The sequence below is a fragment of the Dromiciops gliroides genome, chromosome 2 (assembly GCF_019393635.1).
Source record: "Dromiciops gliroides isolate mDroGli1 chromosome 2, mDroGli1.pri, whole genome shotgun sequence".
Classification (NCBI taxonomy): Eukaryota; Metazoa; Chordata; class Mammalia; order Microbiotheria; family Microbiotheriidae; genus Dromiciops; species Dromiciops gliroides.
Window position 1 is genome coordinate 80205699 of NC_057862.1, and position 21049 is coordinate 80226747.

Consider the following 21049-nt stretch of genomic DNA (forward strand, 5'->3'; position numbering starts at 1 on the left):
AACAGGCAAATGGGTTAAGTGACTTGCCCATGGTCACAATAAGTGTCTGAGGCCAAATTTGAACTCAGGTCTTCCTGATTCCAGGCCTATTGCTCTATCCACTACACCACCTAGCTAGCTCAATGGATCTCTGCTGATTTAAATTTAAATTTTAATCATTTATTTACATTAAATGCCTAATTGGTGCAAGCATTGTGTTAAATGGGGAATATAAAAACCTATACAATATAGTTCCTGACTTCCATGATCTTGTAATTTAGTTGGAAAGTTGTAACAATTTGTCCAATACGTGGTAAGCACCATTTGAGCACTACAGGAATTGTAGAGAATGAGAAAAATCATTTCTAGGTATGGTAATGAGGAAAGGCTTCATGGAGCAGAGTAGGGTATTTGGGCTTGGCCCTGGGAGAAATAGGGATGTAAAGAAATATAAAGGGTCTGTATATGTCTAGGGGTGTGTGTGTGTGTGTGTAGCCCCATGAACAAAAGCACAGAATCAAAAAAGTAATAAATACAAACATGATTAGCTAGTTCTGTTGATGCAATTACCATATAAAGATAATTTTTAACTAAAATATTGGTTTTATTCATGAAACAAGACAGTTGGTCATGGAAAGAAGAGTATTTAAAGAATGGTGAATAGGCCAATTATGTGTAAAAGGTTCATTTATTTAAGAAAAAAGGAGTAAAAATCGGTGGGTTTGCATTCTGAAGGGCAATTTGGAGCTATGCCCAAAGAGTTATAAAACTGCATATCCTTCGTTTTGGCACTGCTAAGTTTATATCCCATCCAAAAAAAAAGGACCTCTTTGTACAAAAATTATTTGTAGCAGCTCTTTTTGTGGTGGCCAAGAATTGGAAATCAAAGGGATACCCGTCAATTGAGTAATGGCTAAGCAAGCTGTCATATATGATTGTAATGGAATGTTATTGTGCTACAAGAAACGGCAAGCAGGATGATTTCAGAAAAACCTGGAAAGATTTACATGAACTTATATATAGTGAAGTGAACAGAAGCAGGAGGACATTGTGCAGTGACAGCAACATTGTTTGATAAATTGTGAATGACTTAGCTCTTCTTAGCAGTACCTCAGCAATACAATGATCCAAGACATTCCAAAAGACTAATGATGAAGCATCCTATCTGCCTCTAGAGAAAGAACTGATATTGATTAAACACAGACTAAAGCATGCTATAACTGTTAAATTTTTAAAATTTGGTGAGTTTAGAGTCACTAAATGTTTTTAATAAGGGGAGTGATGTGATCAGTGGGTTTTTAGGAAAATTAATCTGGCAGCAGTATTCAACATGGATTGCCTAGAAGAGAAACTGGATGTGGGGAAACTAGTTAAAAAGCTATTAAAGCTATTGGAATAGTTCAGGCCTAAGATATAAAAATTTGAACAGGGGGCAGCTAGGTGGCACAGTGGATAAAGCACCAGCCCTGGATTCAGGAGTACCTGAGTTCTAATCTGGCCTCAGACACTTGACACTTACTAGTGTGAGCCTGGGCAAGTCATTTAACCCCCATTGCCCTGCAAAGAACAAACAAACAAACAAAAAAAAGCAAAAAACAACAACAACAAAAATTTGAACAACAGAAATAGCAGTGGAAATAAAAAAGAGGGTACAAGAGATACTGTCTATGAAGAATCTTCAGAAGTTGAGAACTGAAAAAAGACTGTCACAGGAGAGAACACACCTCCTCATTCCCCTCAAAAATAGCAATGAAGTGCTCAATTTAATGAGAGTCCAAAAATAATCAGAAAATATAATTGAAGGAAAAAAGTTAGGTAAAAAACACTAGAAGAAAAATATGCTGAAAAATTACATCAGAAATAAAGCAAGAGATTCCTCAAGATGCAATAAAGTAGATAGCAGTACACACTGAGGGAATTAAAGGAATAAAAGATAGCCAAAATACGAGGGGGAAAAAAAGAGAAGAACTGGGTGCCCCTAAGAAATCTCAGAAATCTTCAGTGATGAACCTTAGGAACTTAGAAATTGACTCTAAAAATAGAAAATCCTTAGTAGAAACAGTGAAAAAAAAGAATATGTTGGAAGACAGATTGGTAGAAGACATATTTGAAATACAAGCAAACCCAGAAAATAACTGGCAAAAGATTGGGAAATAATGCAGATGTAAGTGACAAATATGGAGGTAGATGGGGAAATTCAGGATTGTTGAGGTTCTGGAAAATTTTGAAGAAGAAAAATAATTTAACCAATATATTTTAGAAAACTATACAAGAAAACTTGCTGGAAATATTAAAAATAAAACAATAAATAGAATTGACAGGACACCAAGGAAGGAACTCCAGATGAATCTTGGTCAGGTATATCATTGATAAATTTCAAAACCACACTGGCAAAGAAAAAAACTTAAGAAAACTATCAGAGTCTACTGCCAACAGAATTGAGATTCTAAAATAATTGGGTGAACTTTAAAAACCTGGAATGTAACAAGACCAGGCTGGGAGTTAGCAAGAAATTACCAGAATATCTATTAAATGAATGGAAGAAATTATTGGAGACAAAATAGATATGTTAGAATATAAAAACAGGGTTATTTTTTCACAAAAAAGCAATGTGTCTAAAAAGAAAAACAGATATTGGAGAGAAATCTTACTTTTTTTTTGGGGGGGGGGGTTGTAGGGCAATGAGGGTTAAGTGACTTGCCCAGGGTCAGACAGCTAGTAAGTGTCAAGTGTCTGAGGCTGGATTTGAACTCGGGTCCTCCTAAATCCAGGACCAGTGCTTTATCCACTGTGCCACCTAGCTGCCCCTCGAGAGAAATCTTTACAATAAATATATCTGATAATAATCTGACATTCAGAATCTACAAGGAACTTTGAGGATATTACAAGATTATAATACCTATCTCTAAGAGGATATAAATAGTAGTTTTTGAATGAAGAAACACCAATTTCACCTAAAAACATTACACACTCTCTAATAGCAAGGGAAGTGCAAGTTATTCCATTTGACAAAGATGGCTTAAAAATAATAAAATTGAATATGGGGAATATTGGGTAGGGGTAAAAGAGAACAGAAATACAGTTACATTGTTGGTGAGGCTGATTTGTTGTAGTCACTTTGGAAAGCAATCAGACAATACAAAAATCAGACTGACAAAAACCAATCATATCCTTGGATCCTGTGATCTGAATATTAAGGCAATATACCAACATCTTTGTTTTTGCAGGGCAATGAGGGTTAAGTGGCTTGCCCAGGATCACACAGCTAGTGTCAAGTGTCTGAGGCCGTATTTGAACTCAGGACCTCTTGAATCCAAGGCCAGTGTTTTATCCACTGTGCCACCTAGCTGCCCCACAACATCTTTATTTGTAATGGCAGAAAACTGGAAGTAACTTCTATGTCTAACAGTTGGGGAATAGCTAAATGAACTATGTTGTATCAGAGTAACAGAAATATTATCGCACCAAAGAAATGACAACTATGAAATCAGGTCAACACTCCACCCACCCCCAATCTCTCTTCTCAAGAGCAGGCATTCTGTTGAGGGAGACAAAATAGAAATCTCTAGGTACATACAAAGATAGATACAGAGTAAATAAAGGTAATATTAAAGCATTAGGAGCTGGGCAGGGCAAGGATTAGTTTCCTGAAGAAGACTGGATTTGAGCTGTCTTGAAGGAAGCTAGATAGTCTAATGGGAGGTAAGAGGGCAGAGTGTTTCAGGCATGGAGGACACAGTACAAAGGCACGGATTGAAAGGAGATAAAGATTGTGTTGGGAGACGTTCAAATAGGCTGGTACAGCTAGACTGGAGATTGTATGGAAGGAAGGAAGATGCCAGAAGTCTGAAAAGTTGGAAGGGGCCAGGTTAAGAAGAGCTTTGATATGAAGAATATAAAGGAATATGGAGAGACATGGGAAATGCTGCAGAACAAAGCAAAATCAGAAAAATGGCATCCACAATGACTGCTACTATATAAAAATAGCAATATAATCTGATAAGTAGACAAAAGAAGAGGAACAAAGAAGCAAATAAGTTTATTTTAAGGAGGGGTGTGTGTGTGTGTGTGTGTGTGTGTGTGTGTGTGTGTGTGTGTGTGTGTGTACATACATACAGTCTTTCCATTTAGTTCCATTTAGTAAATAGTTTGGAATTTATTATTTCATATAGGATTTTTAAAAATGTACATATTTTATCCACAGTTGATGTTTGGGGGTTCAAAATTTTTGTTTTGAACTAGACTTGTGATTTCACTAGTATTGAGGCAGCTAACTGGCACAGTGAATAGAGCACTAGGCCTGGGGTCTGGAAGACCTGAGTTCAAATGTGACCTCAGATGCTTACTAGCTGTGTGACCCTGGGCAAGTCACAGCCTCTGTTTGCCTAACTTTCCTCACCTATAAAAATGGGGATGATAGTAGCATCTAACTCCCAGTGTTGTTGTAAGGATCAAAGGAGATAATAATTATAAAGCACCTAGCATAGTACCTGGTACATAGTAAGGCAATGTATGGAAGAACTTCTTAACAATTGGAGGCTAGATTCCTCCTCACCGTAAAGCTCTAATGATCACTTCTTAAGTATATTGTCAGCAGAGGTGCATCAATCATGGGCCAGGTATGTTGGCACATCCTGGAACCAGCAGTACCCTTTCCTTGGAGGAAGGGGGAAAGAATGTTTGAGGAAAATCATGGGGCGGCAGAGTGCATAGAGCACTGGGCTTGGAATAAGGAAGATTCAGCTTCATCAGTTCAAATCCGGCCTAGACACTTACTAGCTCACCCTGGACAAGTCACTTAAACCTGTTTGCCTCGGTTTCCTCATCTGTAAAATGAGCTGGAGAAGGAAATGACAAACGACTCCAGCATCTTTGCCAAGAAAACCCCAAATGGGGTCATGAAGAGTTGGACATGACTGAAACGACTGAACAACAAGAAAAATCCTAGAACGGTGGGGTTGAGAATTCTGGTCCACCTGGTCCCTGCTTACTACATACTTATGATTCTTCCTCAGTTATGACTGGGACTAAATAGCCTCTGAGGTTCCTTCCAAGGCTCAGATCCTGTGGTTGTGTGACCTATTCTTTCCTTGTTCTTCCATGACTTTACCTACTTTCCCTTACCCTGAGTTCTGTTTGCCTTTCTGGATCCAACCTACCCTTTCATTGTTTTTTCCCTTGATTTCATGGGCTTTCTTTCCTACTTCCACTTGTGGGGTCTTCTGGTGCATCCCTATATGAAAATTGATCCCCTGATGTCAACTCTTTATCTGCAGTCATCTATGAAATTTGTAGTTTGGTTTATACTCCTTATCCAAATCTGAGCTCCTCTGTCTTGTTCTTTGTTATTCTCTTAATGAATACCCTGTTATTCATTTATTTATTCACACTCATATATGACCTTTCCTCTTTGTAGATGGCTTTCTCAATGAGTTTAGCCAGAGATATATAGGATGATGGCCAGTGGGGATTGATGGATAAAGTTAGTGTTTTTTGAGGTTGGGGTAGACATGTTTGTAGGCAGTAGGGAAGCAGTCAGTATATGGGGAGAGATTTAAAATTAGTAGGAGAATGGGGATGATAGAGGGAGCAATTTGCTGGAGGATAAAATGGGATATACGTGTAGGGGGCTTTGCTTTGGCAACAAGAAGGGCCACCCCTTCTCATGAGACTGGAGTGAAGGAGGTGATAATAGTTGGAGGCATCTAAATGACGTGAGATGAAGAGGAGGGGAGAAAAGGGAGTTCTTGGTGAATGGCTTCCATTTTTTTTTCAGCAAAATAAGAGGCAAGGTTCTCAGGTGAGAAGGTGTGGGGTAGAAATAGGATGGGAAGTTTGAGGAGAGGTGAAAAGCTTTGGAAAAGGTATGTGATCAGGGTAGCTAGGTGGTACAGTGGATAGAGCACTGGCCCTGGATTCAGGAGGACCTGAGTTCAAATCCAACCTCAGACAATTTACACTTACTAGCTGTGTGACCATAGGCAAGTCACTTGACCCCAATTGCCTCACAACAAAAAAGAAAGAAAAGGTATGTGATCAATAGGACAGAGATTTCATTAGTGAGACTTAAAAGGATTACCTTGCTGCAGTAAGGTCCCCCCTGTCCTGAGTTTTTGGTGGTCTGAACTCTTAGGAAGTGTGGAGGAGAGGTAATATTGACTATATTAAACTGATATTCCCTATAAGTAAGCAAATTGACATCTCAGAAATTTATCAGAGGCTCCCAAGTGCCTTGGCACACTAGATTTATGTATAAGACCCACTTCAGCTAAGCCCTGAATGAGCATTCCCTCACTGTCAGGAAGTAGACATCTCTATATTTTGCAGTTCATGTAAGTCAAAGAGGCATTCTAAATCCTTTGCTAAGAAGCCGAAATTAACCGTACAACATTGGAATAATATGTTTATTTTGCAAGTAGTTAAACTTAGTACAATCATCAACATCATCCTACTTCCTCACTGCCCTTACCACGTCAGCACCTGACACAATGATCACGTGGGGAACATGATGACCCAGTTGCCCTAAGGTCGGGTCACATCAAAATCCTATTTGGACAGCATTGGGCTAATGTCTAGCAGGAAAAAATAAAGAGTCTATTTACTACTTAATAGTCTATTTACTTTTCTGTTTTCAACTCTAATCATTAGCTTGTCATAAGCTCTCTAGCCTTCCCCAGGATCACTACTGCAAGGCAGTAAATCATAACCTTTGAATTCTACCAATTAACCTTCTACCCACTTTGTATTTCCTGTGGGTTCCTTCAATATTTTAAATGAGTGATACTTGTAAATGAAGCTTAAGATCTCTACTTAAGCTAACAATTCTTCATCCATCAGTGGATTATATGCCCAACTTCAATGAATGAATATGTCAATTTTTACCTATTAGACATTATCCATATTTGGTTTTTAACAGTGATTGGTAGCTGCTGTGTTTTATACAGTGTCAAGCATATAAATAATAACCCTAAAGTTTCATAGTTTTAAATGATTACTGAAGCATAGAATGTGACTTTTAATTAATTTTTTCAATGAACAAACATTTATTTTTCTCTCCAGTCAATAACCGGTCAGTCAATGTACTTACCTACTATATGCCAGGTGTGTGCTAACTGCTGGGGATATAAAAAGAAGCAAAAGACATTCCCTGCCCTCAAGGAGCTCATAATCTAGTGGTGGAAACAATAAGCAAACAATGATATATAAATAAGCCAGATACAGAATAAGAGAGAAATGATTAAGAGAGAGAAGGTACTCAAATCAAGAGAGGTTGGGAAAGGCTTCCTGTAGAAAATGGGATTTTAGCTGAGACTTAAAGAAGCCAGGGAAGTCAGTAGGTGAATATGAGAAGGAAGAACATTCCAGGAACAGGGTATAGCCAAAGAAAATACCTGGAGCTAAGAGTTGGGAGTAGCTTGTTTATAGAACAGAAGGATGGCCAGTGTCATTGGATCAAAGAGAACATAGTGGTAGGTAAGGTATAAATAGACTGGAAGGGTGGGATGGGGGTAGGCTATGAAGAGCTTTGAACACCCAACCAAGGATTTTATATTTGATCCCAGAGGCAATAGGTTATCACTGGAATATACTGAATCGGGAAAGGAGGGGAGATGACATGGGTTGGAGTGGGGACAGACTTGAGGCAGGCAGACCCACCAGCTGGTAGTTGCAGTAATCCAGGTGTGATGATGGGCTGCACTACAGTGGTGGCAGTGTCAGAGGAGAGAAGGGGGCATATTCTAGAGATGTTGCAAAAGTTAAATTGATAGGCCTTGGCAACAGATTGGATATTGGGGGTTGGGGGGGTGGGTTGAGAGATAGTGAGAGATTGAAGATGACACCTAAGTTATGAGTGACAACAGTAATAGGGAAGTTAAGGAGGGGAAAGGGTGTAGGGGGAAAGATAATGAGTTCAGTTTTAGACATATTGAATTTAATATGTCTACTTGGCATCCAGTTCAAGATGTCTGAAAGGCACTTGGAGACCTCAAACTGGAAGTCAGCAAAGAGGTTTGGGTAGGATAGGTAGATTTGAGAAATATCAGCATCAAGATGGTAATTAAATCCATGGGAGCTGATGAGGTCACCAAGAGAAATAGTGTAGAAGGAGAAGAGGCCCCGGGACAGGACCCTAAGGGACACCAACAGTTAGGGGGCATATTCTGGAGGAGTATTCAGCACAGGAGACAGAGAAGGAGAGATCAGATAGGGAGGAGGAAAGCCAGGAGAGATGGGTATCCCAAAAGAGAAGAGCATCAAAGAGAAGAGGATAATCAATGGTGTCAAAGGCTGCAAAGAGGTTGAGGAGAATGAGGATTGAGAAAGCCATTGGGTTTGCCAGTTAAGAGATCACTTTGGTAACTTTGGAGAAAATAGTGTTGATGGAATGATGATGTCAAACAGATCGTAAGGGGTTAAGAAGAGACTAAGAAGGGAGAAAATGGAGGCACCTATTATAGTTGGCCTTTGGTGGTGTTAGCTACAAAGGACAGAAGAGATATAGGAGAACAGTGGGAATCAAAGAGTCAGTTAAGGGGTTTTTTTTGGATGAAGGTGATATGGGCATATTTGTAGGCAACAGAACAGGAGACAGTAGAGAAAGAGATTGAAAAGAAGTGAAAGAGTGGAGATGACAGAGAGGACAATCTCTTGCAGGAGAAAGAATGAAATGGAATCACTTGAACAAGTAGAGGGCTTATTAGCCTTGACAACTGGGTGGCTCATTGGATAGAGCACTGGGCTTGGAATCAGGAAGATTTCTCTCTCTGAGTTGTAATCCGGTCTCAGACACTTACTAGCTGTGGGACCCTGGGCAAGTCCCTTAACCTTATTTGTTCAGTTTCTTCATCTTTAAAATGAACTGGAGAAGGAAATAGCAAATCACTCTGGTATCTTTGCCAAGAAAACCTCAAATGGGGTCATGAAGAGTCAGAAAAGACTGAAAAATAACTTAGCAACAAACAACAAAAAAGGAGTAAGGCCACTCATCATGTGAGACAGGAGTGAGGCAGGAGAAAGTGGCGGAAGGTATCAGTGACAGGAGATGAGGAAGAGGAGAGGAGTTCACAGAGAATATCCTCATTTTTTTCTGTAAAATAAGGCAAAGTTCTCAACTGAGAGACTAGGGGGAGGGGAGTTATGTAGGAGCAAAAGCAATGAATTGAGGGACAGTGGGCATAATCAGCAATATGATAAAGGGGCTAGGGATTCAAGAGAAGAGGTCAGTATAGACTTGAATTGGTTAAAGGAGTCAAAGTGGGGAGAAGAGGAGAGTGGCTCATGCAGCAGAGATGGCCTGGGAGATAACTGAGGTATCAAGGGATTGGAGGTCATGGTATGGATGAAGAATAGAGTATGGTAAGGGGAGGCAGAGAAAAGTAAAAAAGCCAATAGATTTTGGTGGGATACGGGGATTTCAGAATTCTTGAACATGGAGGTGGTATATTGTGAGTGGCAGCAAGATTAAGGATGTGATCATCTTTGTGTATGGCTGAGGTCAGGAAGAGAAGTAGTTCATGGGAAGTTAATGAGCTAAAGAATTAAATCATGAGGGTATTTGAGGAAGAATATGTTGAAGTCCCCTAGTATGGGGGCAGGAGTTGGGGAGGAGAGAAAAAATGTAAGCCAAGTATCAAGTTCATTGAGGAAGGAAGAAGAGTGACATGGGGGTCTGCAGATAACATCTACCAGGATTTCGATTGGGTGGTAGGTATGAACCTCAAAGGAAGAGAGGTCACTGAGTGATAAAGGAAGGGAGAGAACCCAGAAGTGGCAATGTGGTGAAAGGAGCATTCCAACTCCTCCTCCTTGACCAGTGAGCTCAGGAGAATAAGTGATGGTACAGCCAGTACTGGAAAGGGTGGCCAGGGAGTCAGGGCAAAGTCAGGTTTCAGTAAGAGCTAGTAGGTGAAAGAAGTAGGAGAGGAACAGATTTAAGATGAAGGGAAATTTGTTGCCTATGGAATAGGCATTCCAAAGGGCACAGTGGAAGGTCTGGGTGGTATTAAGATAAAACTCTGGGGTAGAAGGATTGAGGGGGATGGGAATGAAGAATCTGGGGGTAGTGGGTGAGGAGTGCATTTTGGACGATGATCTAGAGGAGTTCAGATCATTGGAATATGATGGGGAGAAGAGGGAGCTCATAGCAAATGGCCTCATTTTTTTTTTCAGTAAAATACAAAGCAAGGTTTTCAGCTGAGAGGGTGGCAGTAGGGGAAGAAATGGGAGGTTTGAAAAGGGATGAAAGGTTTGGAAGAGTCACTGTGGAGAGTGGAATATGGAGCTGATGATGGAACAGTAGTAGAATTACTTAGCCACAGTGACGGCACAGTTAAGGTCACATAACATGAATTTGCTGTGGACCCAGTTAGAATGGCTGCGTGATTTTTTCCCTTACCTTTGTTCAGTAGCACGTGTAAAAGTGAAGACAATGAATGGTGGAAGTGATACAAGGCTGAGGCTCAGCAGGATGCAATTGGTGATAAAAGGGGGTTAGGGACTCAAGAGAAAAAAATAGCATAGTTTAACTGGTTCACCAAGGAGTCGAGATATGAAGAGGAAGAGAGAGTGGCAAGTTCTGGGGAGATGGAATCAAGGGATTAGAGGTCATGGTGTGGATAAAAACTAGGATTTGGCAAGAGAAGGCAGAAAAAGATGTTGAGAACCAATATATTATGGTCTTTTAAAGGGGTTTCCAAGTTCTTATACATGGAAGTAGTACATTTGTGGGTGTTGGCAAGATCAAAGATGACCATCTTTGTGTGTGGTTGAGGAATAGGTCATGGGAAATAAGTAGAACTGAGTGGTTAAGGCATTTGAGGGAGAGTTAATGTATATGTTAAAGTTCCCAAGAGTTGAGAAAGAGAGAAATATTATGAGCCAAATTTATTGAGTAAGGAAAGGGAGTCATCTGGGAGGTCTGTAGCTAACAGCTACAAGGATTTTGATTGATTGGTAGCTATGAATTGCATGAACCTCAAAGGAGGAGAGTGATGGAGGTAGTAAGAAAAACCTGGAAGTGTCAATTAGGAGCATAGAGCATTCCAACCCTCCCTCCCTCTGACCCCCATCCTCAACCAGCGAGCAGCGAGCAAAAGGTACAACAAGAAGTGGAAATGGTGGCCAAGTAGGTGGTGTCATCATGGGGGAGCTGGGTCTCAGTAACAACTAGAAGAGAGAGTGAGAGAGGAAAAATTTTAAGACAAGAGGTTTGTTGCCTATGGAACAGGCATTCCAGTGGAAGGGGTGAGTGATTTGATGGCAACTTTGGAGTAGGAGGGTTGAGAGGATATTATGAAGAATAGTTTAAAATGATGTTATAGAGGGGCGGCTAGGTGGCGCAGTGGATAGAGCACCGGCCCTGGAGTCAGGAGTACCTGAGTTCAAATCCGGCCTCAGACACTTAACACTTACTAGCTGTGTGACCCTGGGCAAGTCACTTACCCCCAATTGCCTCACTAAAAAATAAATAAAAAATGATGTTATAGAAAGTTATTTTCCTGACTATTCAATATGGGCCATAGTTTCTTTAGAAAACTGAGAATTCCTAATTAGCCTCTTGAGTGCTGAATTTGCAAACCTAAATATAAAGAAGTAAGGTCTGTCACACCTTCCAAGGTGTCATTTGGTATGGATGATAAAGTTAAACTCATTTACTCATTTTCCTCATCACTGATTCTAACCTGTAATCTATAGTATTGATTCTACTGGTAAGAATGCATGGTCCAAAGCACCTGACCTGGGCTCAGCTGTTCTCCTGGTTGGGGCCATGGCTATGGGGGGAGTTGCTGTTGGGTTTTTCATTCAATAAACTGATGATTTCTTACCAAAAAAAAGGAATGTATGGTCAGGTCAGTGGAAGATGGCACCATGATAAGCTAACATGGGTGAAATATCTTGGAACTGATAGAGCATAGCAACATGATTTTAATCACACAGAATTACAAAAGATTAGAAAAAACAAGGGATCTTAGCCATCATCTAGTCCAGCTTCCTAATTTTACAGATGAAGAAACTGAGGTCCAAAAAAAGGAGAAAAGACTAATCCAAAGTCACACAGGTTTTAAGTGACAGGATTTGAACCCAAGCCTTATGGCTCAAAGGTTCTGGTCATTTCTGCTATTCAGTGATGCCTGTTTGGCCAACCACTTCCTCTGCTTATCTTCAGAGCAGTGAGGTATGTTCTCATGTTAAATAAAACAACCTTATTATTTTTCTTTCTTCCTTTTTAAACTTTCTAGCTTGTCTTGCATGAAGTAAAATTCAGCATAACTTTGAGCACCCTGGAAATCAAGTGTGTGATACAGGGTATCCCAAAAGTCTTGGTGTAGTATTAAGATTTATTGTCTTAAAGCTTTTTTTTTAAAAGCTTAAAACTGCAGCAATACCTTTGGGACACCCTGGTGATTAGAAAACTGAAGTTTCATTTTGTCTTTTTGGGTTTTTTGGCAGGGCAATGAGGGTTAAGTGACTTGTCCAGGGTCACACAGCTAGTAAGTGTCAAGTGTTTCAGGCCAGATTTGAACTCAGGTCCTCCTGAATCCAGGGCCAGTGCTTTATCCACTGTGCCATCTAGCTACCCCTGAAGTTTCATTTGAGTTGGGTTTGTTTGTTTTTTGTTTATTTGTTTGCCTCACCTTTTGGGACTGTGTTGGCTTCTTGCTTCTTTTTCTTCTCTTCTTCTATCACCTTCATTTTTTCATCATATTCATCAGCTCGGGATTTCCACTCCACCCTGTTGTTTTGAAGACCATCCAACATTGGTGTAATTTCTTTGTGAAACCGGGAGAATTCCTAAGGAATAATTGTCAGTGGGCAATTGTAGGATTCAAACCTGAAACATTTCTTTTGCTTTAGAACAATGACAGGTGTCACGTGGTAGGGTGGGGGGTGGGGAGTGGTTAATGAGCCAGAGCTCAGGGCTGACCTAGAAGCCCAGGAACAAAGGATAGCAAATGCTGCTTTCCTTTTGAAGGGTAGGATGACATATGCAATGAACAAGAACTAGCATCAGATTCCTAACTTTCTCCTTAGGTCTTGGTGACTCTGAGTAGTCTCAAACTCTCTGAGCCTCAATTTCCCTGTCTGTAAGGAGGGGACACAATACTTGCACTACCTCCCTTCTTGTGATATTCAGGTGAGACAATGCATGTGAAACAGAGTGTCCCAAAAGTTTTAGTGCAGGCTAAATCCTACGTAGTTTAAAACTGCACAAAAAGGGCAGCTAGGTGGTGCAGTGGATAAAGCACCAGCTCTGGATTCAGAAGGACCTGAGTTCAAATCCGGCCTCAGACACTTGACACTTGCTAGCTGTGTGACCCTGGGCAAGTCACTTAACTCTCACTGCCCTACAAACAAAAACAAAACTGCACTAAAACTTTTGAGACAGCCTGTATAAATGTAAGCTGTTCTTACTGTTGGTGAGATTGTGAACTGATCCAACCATTCCAGAGAGCAACTTGGAACCGTACCCCAAAAGCTATAAAACTGTGCATACCCTTTTGATCCAGGATTACCACTAGGATTATATCCCAAAGATATCATAGAAAGGGAAAAGGACCCACATGTACAAAAAATATTCATAGCTGCTCTTTTTGTGTTGGCAAAGAATTGGAAACTGAGGGGATGCCCATCAATTGGGGAATGACTATATCATTTTATCTTCACAACAACCATGGGGGAGTAGGTGTTATTATTATCTCCGTTTTACAGATGAAGAAATTGAGGCAAACAGAGGTTAAGTGACTTGCCCAGGGTCACACAGAAAGTAAATATCTGAGGCTGGGTTTGAACTCAGGTCTACCTGGATCCAGGTCCAGTGGCACCAGCTGCTACTGAATGATCTCAGAAGCTCTTTTAAAAATAAGAGCAGTGTCAAAATACTGTAATGCATTCTGTGCTCAAGTAATGTCTTTCTGGGCATACCTTTGATGGATCTCTTCTCATCTTAGCTGAAGCCTGCATGAAGAAATGACCTTTCCAACAGCGATACTCCCAATAAAAGAAAGAAATCATGCCTTCTCACCTTGTATACAAAAGTACACACAAAATCGATGAAACCAACTTGGAGCTTGGGTAGTTCGTCTCCTTTTTCTCTGTCCATCATAGGCTAGAAAGGAAGAAATTCCTTTATTTGTTATTTCTAATTTTCCATCCCCAAGGAGCCTGTCTTATGACAGGAAGAACGTGATGCTATAATACTTTAACTTTCTGTGATTCATTATGGGGTTCCCTTTTCCACCAGTGAAGATCCCATCTCCTCTGTCCCTTAGCAGAGGGTCTCTGGGAGCGTCTCTGGCTTAGAAGTTCATTGTTCTCTGATGATGTGACCAACCTGGGGATGTGCCTGTCTCAACTTAGCTAGGCTGGTCCACAGAAGACAGACACACTGTCCATCACAGCCCTGGTTGGCAGAGATTGTGTTCTGCAGGCACAGTTTGGGAGTGCCCAAGCTCTCCTCTATACTGTGGTGAGGCATCAGAGGGGAATATTAGTGGAGGCATTCAGATCGATTTTAGGTTTTTATAGGATATTCATGCTAATTAATATATCAAACCCCTCACAATTGGTTGTTGTTGCAATACTGTTCTCTCCAGGTCTCCTTGTTCCCAAAATTCATTCGCGACCATGAGGGCTACCTGCAAATAAGAAAGGTTTAGTTTACCAAAATCTGATTATTAACAGAAAAAAATGTGAGTAGCAGAGGCAGAGCTTGAACTCAGATTTATGTGATGCCAAGAAACTTCCAACTGTTGTTCCCAGTTCTATCTTCTAATGCCAATCAGAATGAGTCTGATCTCTTTTCCACTTAAGAAGAAAATGCACTTCTTGAGGGCAGGGAACATGTCTGATGTGTAGCTGCATCCCCATCAGTACCTTGCACAGTGATTTCATAAAGCAATGTGATAAATAATTATTAAGTGCCTACTGCATACAATGGAGTGAGGCAACATAGCATAGTGGTGAGAAAACCTGACTCAGGATCAGGAAGACGTGAATTCAAGTCTTACCTTTGACACATACTGCCTTTGGAACCATGGGCAATTTACTTAACTAAGTGCCTGAGGTAACTCTCCAAAGCTATAAGTTGAAGTGGGGCAGAAAAAGGGAATAAGCATTTATGTAGCACTTACTATATACTAGGCACTGTGCTAAGTGCTTTATAAATGTTATCTTGTTTGATTCTCACAAAAACCCCATAAGGTGAGTGCTATTATTATTCCTCATTTTGTTGCTAAGGAAACTGAGTCAAATTGAGGTTAAATGACTCGCCCAGCATTGCACAGCTAGTATCTGAGGCTAGATTTGAACTCAGGTCTTCTTAACTCTAGGCCCAGCACTCTGTACACCTATCTGCCCTTCTCTGAAGAATAGCTATGAAAAATAAAATTAAAAAAAAAAAGTAGGGCAGCTAGGTGGCGCAGTGGATAGAGCACTGGCCCTGGATTCAGGAGGACCTGAGTTAAAATCCGGCCTCAGACACTTAACAGTTACTAGCTGTGTGACTCTGGGCAAGTCACTTAACCCCAGTTGCCTCACTAAAAAAAAAAAAAAAGGAAAAAGATTAGCAGTAGCCTCTGCATTTGTGGAAAGGGTTCTTCACCAAAAGTTTCCCATGCCAGTGAAATCATAGGTCTGAACATGTCCTCAATCTTCTTCCCCATCCCCCAAAGTATAAGGCAGCATGTTAGGTTCCAGGGATGCCAAGGCAAATAGGAAATAGTCATTACCCTCAAGGAGCTTACATTATCCTGTACATGTATACAATTAAATACAATACATAGAAAATTAAGGCATGATTAGTCCTAGTATCTTTTTTGGGGGGTGGGGGGGGGGTTTGAGGCAATTGGGGTTAAGTGACTTGCCCAGGGTCACACAGCTAGTAAGTGTTAAGTGTCTGAGGCCGAATTTGAACTCAGGTCCTCCTGAATCCAGGGCCAGTGCTCTATCCACTGCGTCACCTAGCTGCCCCTCGTCCTAGTATCTTGAGGGAGGAAGGAAGCCTTCCTGGGGGATGTGTTATCTGGGAAGATTCTCAAAGGAAGACCAAGATTCTGAGGCAGAGATGAGGAGGGAATGCTTCTATGCATACAGGACAATCTGTGAATCCAGAAGAGGGGTGGAACATAAGTCTGGGGAACAGCTAATGGTCCAGTTGGACAGGAAGGCAGAGTTTATGAAGGGAATAATGTGAAATAAATCTGGAAAGATAGGTGGAAGTCAGAGTATAGAGGGCTTCAAACATTAATCTGAAGAATGTTTGGAACAAGGCATTGACATGGTCAGATCTGAGCCTTAAGAAGATTGTTTTTGAAACTATATGGAAAATGGACTCAAGAAGGAGAAAGACTCCAAGTAGAGACCCCATTTGGTGCCTTGAGCAGAGCAAAAAGGAGACTGATGGAAGAGATGTTATGGAGTTAAAATCAGTAGGGTTGGGCAACTGATTGACATTGTCATTGTTTGAACTTCCTTCTCAAAGAGGACCGAGGTGATGTCGTGACTTTCAGTGAATTGGATTTAAGTGAGGAAGGGCCATGTCTCTCCTCCAGAGACACCTGGGTACAGTGGCAAGATATAGATCAGCTCAACTGGAGATGGTCCTGGATGTTTAAAGAAATTGGGGTTAACTGACTTGCCCAGGGGTCATACAGCTAGTAAGTGTCTGAGGTGAGATTTGAACTCAGGTCTTCCCAACTTCAGGGCCAGTGCTCTATCCACTGCACCACCTAGTTGTCCAATTGACCTTGAGGGTAAGAGAGAAAGAAGAATCAAGACTATCTCCAAGGATGCAAATTTGGGTGACTGGGAGGATGCTAGTTTATTTGATAGAAATAGGGGAAAGTCTAAAGAGGAAGCTAATAAATTTTGTTGGAGTTTGAGATGGCTATAGGATATCTAAGCAGAGATGTCCTGCAGGCAGATGATAATGCATAACTGGAGTTCTCAGGAAAAAGAACTGGATATACACATACCCACTTCCACATCCACAAATATATGCATACGCATATACATCCCAGCATACACAATCCATCTGTGTAGATAAGATACTTGAACAATTGGAGTAGATGATATCATCAATCAGTTTGAGAGTAATTCAGGTGAATTTTTGCATAATCACTTGGGTACTTCCCACATCCCACTCAAGCAGTAAGAACACACCAGCCCTTGGGCTGGCTTTCTTTCTCAGATGATACTTCCATTCCTTAGTCATTGAAGAATCTCCAAAGTCTCATTTCTCTAGATCCTCCTTTGAGCTGGAGGGTCCAGGGGTTGCTTGATGCATCTCACCAGCATTTCTTCTATGTTATTGTAAACTTCCACTATGGAGACATAGACTGTCAGGATGATTTCCCAGCCCGTCTGCCTTCAGTGCTCTTACCTGTGCCCTAAAGGGGCTGGAGTTGGTCCTGATCACCAGTGAAAATCCAGAAATGTTTGCTAGTTCTGTATATATAAAGGCTGCAGTGTCCGTCTCTTTCTGATATTTGTAATTTCCCTAAAGAATGCCAAAATGTACTATGGCATAACGCAAATGTGAGTAGTACCTCTTGTTCTATATGAAGAGGCACAGTTCCTGTATGGCTATAGAAGTATTTGTGCCCTTTATAAGATGACTGGAATATAATTGTCTTTGTGAGATAAATGTGCGACACAACAAGCAACTTCTCTACACCTTCCAACCTAACCATCACTGCCACACAGGCAGTGACTCCTGGTGGAAAGGATCCAGGAAAGGTAGATGGGGTAGAGTTTCAGTTCCCTTGGCCTAGGGCAGCACATATCCCCCACCTCATCTATAGTTCTGAATGTTAATTAAGTGATATTGGAGATGGATATAGATGTAGATAGAGATAGAGAGACATAGACATAGACATAGATATAGATATAGATACAGATATATATATGTATACAGATATAGATAGATATAGAATAAATACACATTAGATATTGGATTCTATTATATATAGATTATACATATATTTTACATTGCAGATATAGATCTATAATTTAGTGATATTGAAATTCATAAAACAATTCCAAATTTCTTTCCAAAGTGTACCCCAAAAAACATGTCCATCAAGTCTTCAGTTGTAGCAACTGAGAGTTGCTCATCCTCTTTGGGGATGCTCTGCCTATGTGGATGCTGATGAGAGTACCCTTGATCTTTAAATCCAAAACTCCTTGAGCCTCCAGAAAGAAGGACTGTGAACAGTGACCAGGTAAACAGGAGGTTTGACTTGGATTTACCAGCAAGACTGGCATCTATTTTGGCCTCCAAAGGCCATACTAGTGGGGTCACTTTTTTTTTTTTTTTTTAGTGAGGCAATTGGGGTTAAGTGACTTGCCCAGGGTCACACAGCTAGTGAGTGTTAAGTGTCTGAGGCCGGATTTGAACTCAGGTACTCCTGACTCCAGGGCCGGTGCTCTATCCATTGTGCCACCTAGCTGCCCCTGGGGTCACTTTTTAATGCCATAGTCTTTCTCTTCTCTCTCTTCATAGGCTTTTCCTTTACCTCCTAAATTGGTTGTTTTCATTTTGAGTAGCTATTCCTACCATTTATGCAGTTCCAGGTTCATTAATATCCATGGCTTCATGTTCATACCTTCAAGCCCCTGGGTCAGCCCACTGGCTTACATATATTCTGAAGAATATGCACCCCTGATCATGGCTTTTCTCCCTCCTGTGGGCAAGTATAGAGATACTTCTAGGTATCCTTGGTATTCTTACCACTACAAAATTAGCATCAACCAACATCCTAGCAACATAACCTTAAGATCAGATTCTCTAAGACTCTCTAGTAATTGCTGTTTCTCTGTTTCTGTCCCTTGCTCCCCTGGTATCATGTCTGTGGTGAGGTCTATCAAAAAACTATCAAGGGGCAGCTAGGTGGCGCAGTGGATAAAGCACTGGCCCTGGATTCAGGAGCATCTGAGTTCAAATCTGGCCTCAGACACTTAACACTTACTAGCTGTGTGACTCTGGGCAATTCACTTAACCCTCATTGCCTCACTTTAAAAAAAAAAAAAAGCTATCAGAGGGGCATCTAGCTGTGTGACCCTGGCAAGTCACTTAACCCCAATTGCCTCACCAAAAAAAAAAAAAAAAAAAGGAAGCTTCTTCTCCATGTAGTGTCTCCTTGAGAATATACTTGGCTTCCTGGGGATGTCCCAGTTTTAGGCACCCCAGGCAATACAATTTCATGTTCCTTCTTACATGTTTAGTCCAGTTTTTTTATATTCCCCCAACATAAAATTCATAGCATGGCATAAAGGCCTTCTGATATCTATCAATTATAGTCCCCCGATCAATAGTTTTCATTACTCTGGTCTCACCAAGGAGCAACTGTTCTCTAATTCCCAAGTAGCTATAGCACCTATTTATCCCAGGCCACAAGTAGGCAATGGACAATGACAGTTCAATCATATCACTTCAACAAAATATATGTTCACTTTAACACATGTCTGTCTGGGTATCTGGTGTTCTTCCCCTTCTCCATTTAGAATGGAAGTTTCTTGAGGACAAGGACTTGTTTCTGGCTCCCTTTGTATCCCCATTGCTCAGAACAGTGCCTGGCACATAATCAGCCTTTAATAAATTGTTGACAGATTGGCAGGTACCTTAAATCAGTTTGACTGGATTGCTAATAGAATCCATACTGGAAAAAAATTGTCAAACTAAGAGTCTGGACACTAAAAAAAAATAAAATCTGTTCAATTGATCCCTCTAATCCTATATATAGGATTATATACACATATATTTTATTATATATCATACTATACTCCAGCTTGACCCATATAGCCATACAAATCATATATGAGTTATCACAAATGGAACATGGGATCCTACTCAGCTCTGGAACACCTTGCCACTGGAGTTCTATGTGATTGTTTTGATAATCTCTAACTATGCAAATATAACTATTTGTTGTTCAGGTGTTTCAGTCCCATCCAACTCTCTGTGACCCCATTTGGGGTTTTCTTAGCAGAGATATGGAGTAGTTTGCCATCTCCTTCTCTTTCTCATTTTACAGATGAGGAAACTGAGGCAAACAGGATTAAATGACTTGCCCAAGGTCACACACAGCTAGTGTCTGAGGCCAGATTTGAGCTTAGAAGATGAGTCTCCCTGACTTCAGACCCTGCACTCTACACACTATAGTGCCACCTAGTGCCCAAAATGGCACCTAAATTACAGGTTCTGAATGTGCATATATACTGCAAACATGTTCCTGTTAAGAAGATTTTAATTTTAAAAAATGTCTGAGAACACACACAGACACATTTTCTTGTTTGCTTGCATGATTCATTTTACGAGAAGCCTCACTGTCTGAGTCTCTCATCCTCCCAGGGTTAAAATAACAGTGATCCATAAGGTATGTAAGCATGAAAAACCCATTAGACTTATAATAGCTAGCATTTGTACAGTGTTGAAAGGTTTGCAAAGCACTTTACACAAGTTATTTCACTTCATCCTGACACTTACCTTTAGTGTAGGTACAATTAATGACCCCATTTTGGAGATGAGGAAATTGAGCCATGAAATCAAGGTTAAGTGACTTGCTCTAGGTCACACAATTAAATGTCTAAGGCAGGATTCAAACTCAGGTCCTCCTCATTCCAAGCTCAGCATTCTATGTACACATCATCCAGTTATGTATCACATATTAAGCCTTTGTATCACAAACTTCCAGAAGTAGGCTCACCACATGTCCATGTGGGTCCCCTAGGCACACTCCCAAGACTGGTCCCTCATTGGACAATCCCCTATTACACTTATACTTGAACCCAGATAACTTCAAACCCCACTTTGGCCTGGGTTTCTTCTATAATCTCATCATTCCTCTGAGGGTTCTTTTTTTGGGATACTTCCATGATCACAGACTCAGCACATTTTTATACTTGGAAGTATTCTTGAGAGGCAACATGGTATAATGGAAAAAGTCCTTATCATGGAGTGCAGAAGGGCTTGAACTCAAATCTGACACTTAGCCTCTCTGAGCCTCAGTTTCTTCATCAGTAAAATGGACGTAATAGCTGTAGTAGTCATGTCACAGGGCTGTTGTGATGA

General features: G+C 40.7%; 2 protein-coding genes across 2 annotated transcripts in view; one reads left to right on the forward strand and one right to left on the reverse strand.

The window, feature by feature from the left end:
- Positions 1–11355, forward strand: part of LOC122741142 (protein FRA10AC1) — a 113919-nt gene extending 102564 nt beyond the window's left edge. The window contains exon 15 of the mRNA XM_043984278.1: positions 11303–11355. The gene's annotated coding sequence lies outside the window, so the exon portion shown is untranslated. The remainder of the gene's footprint in view (positions 1–11302) is intronic.
- The window catches only part of PDE6C (phosphodiesterase 6C), an 85925-nt gene that overhangs the window by 1605 nt on the left and 63271 nt on the right, over positions 1–21049 (reverse strand). The window contains exons 19-21 of the mRNA XM_043984273.1: positions 14541–14615; positions 14003–14086; positions 12615–12771 (exon numbers count right to left, since the gene is read on the reverse strand). Coding sequence (XP_043840208.1) covers positions 12615–12771; positions 14003–14086; positions 14541–14615 — 316 coding nt within the window. The remainder of the gene's footprint in view (positions 1–12614; positions 12772–14002; positions 14087–14540; positions 14616–21049) is intronic.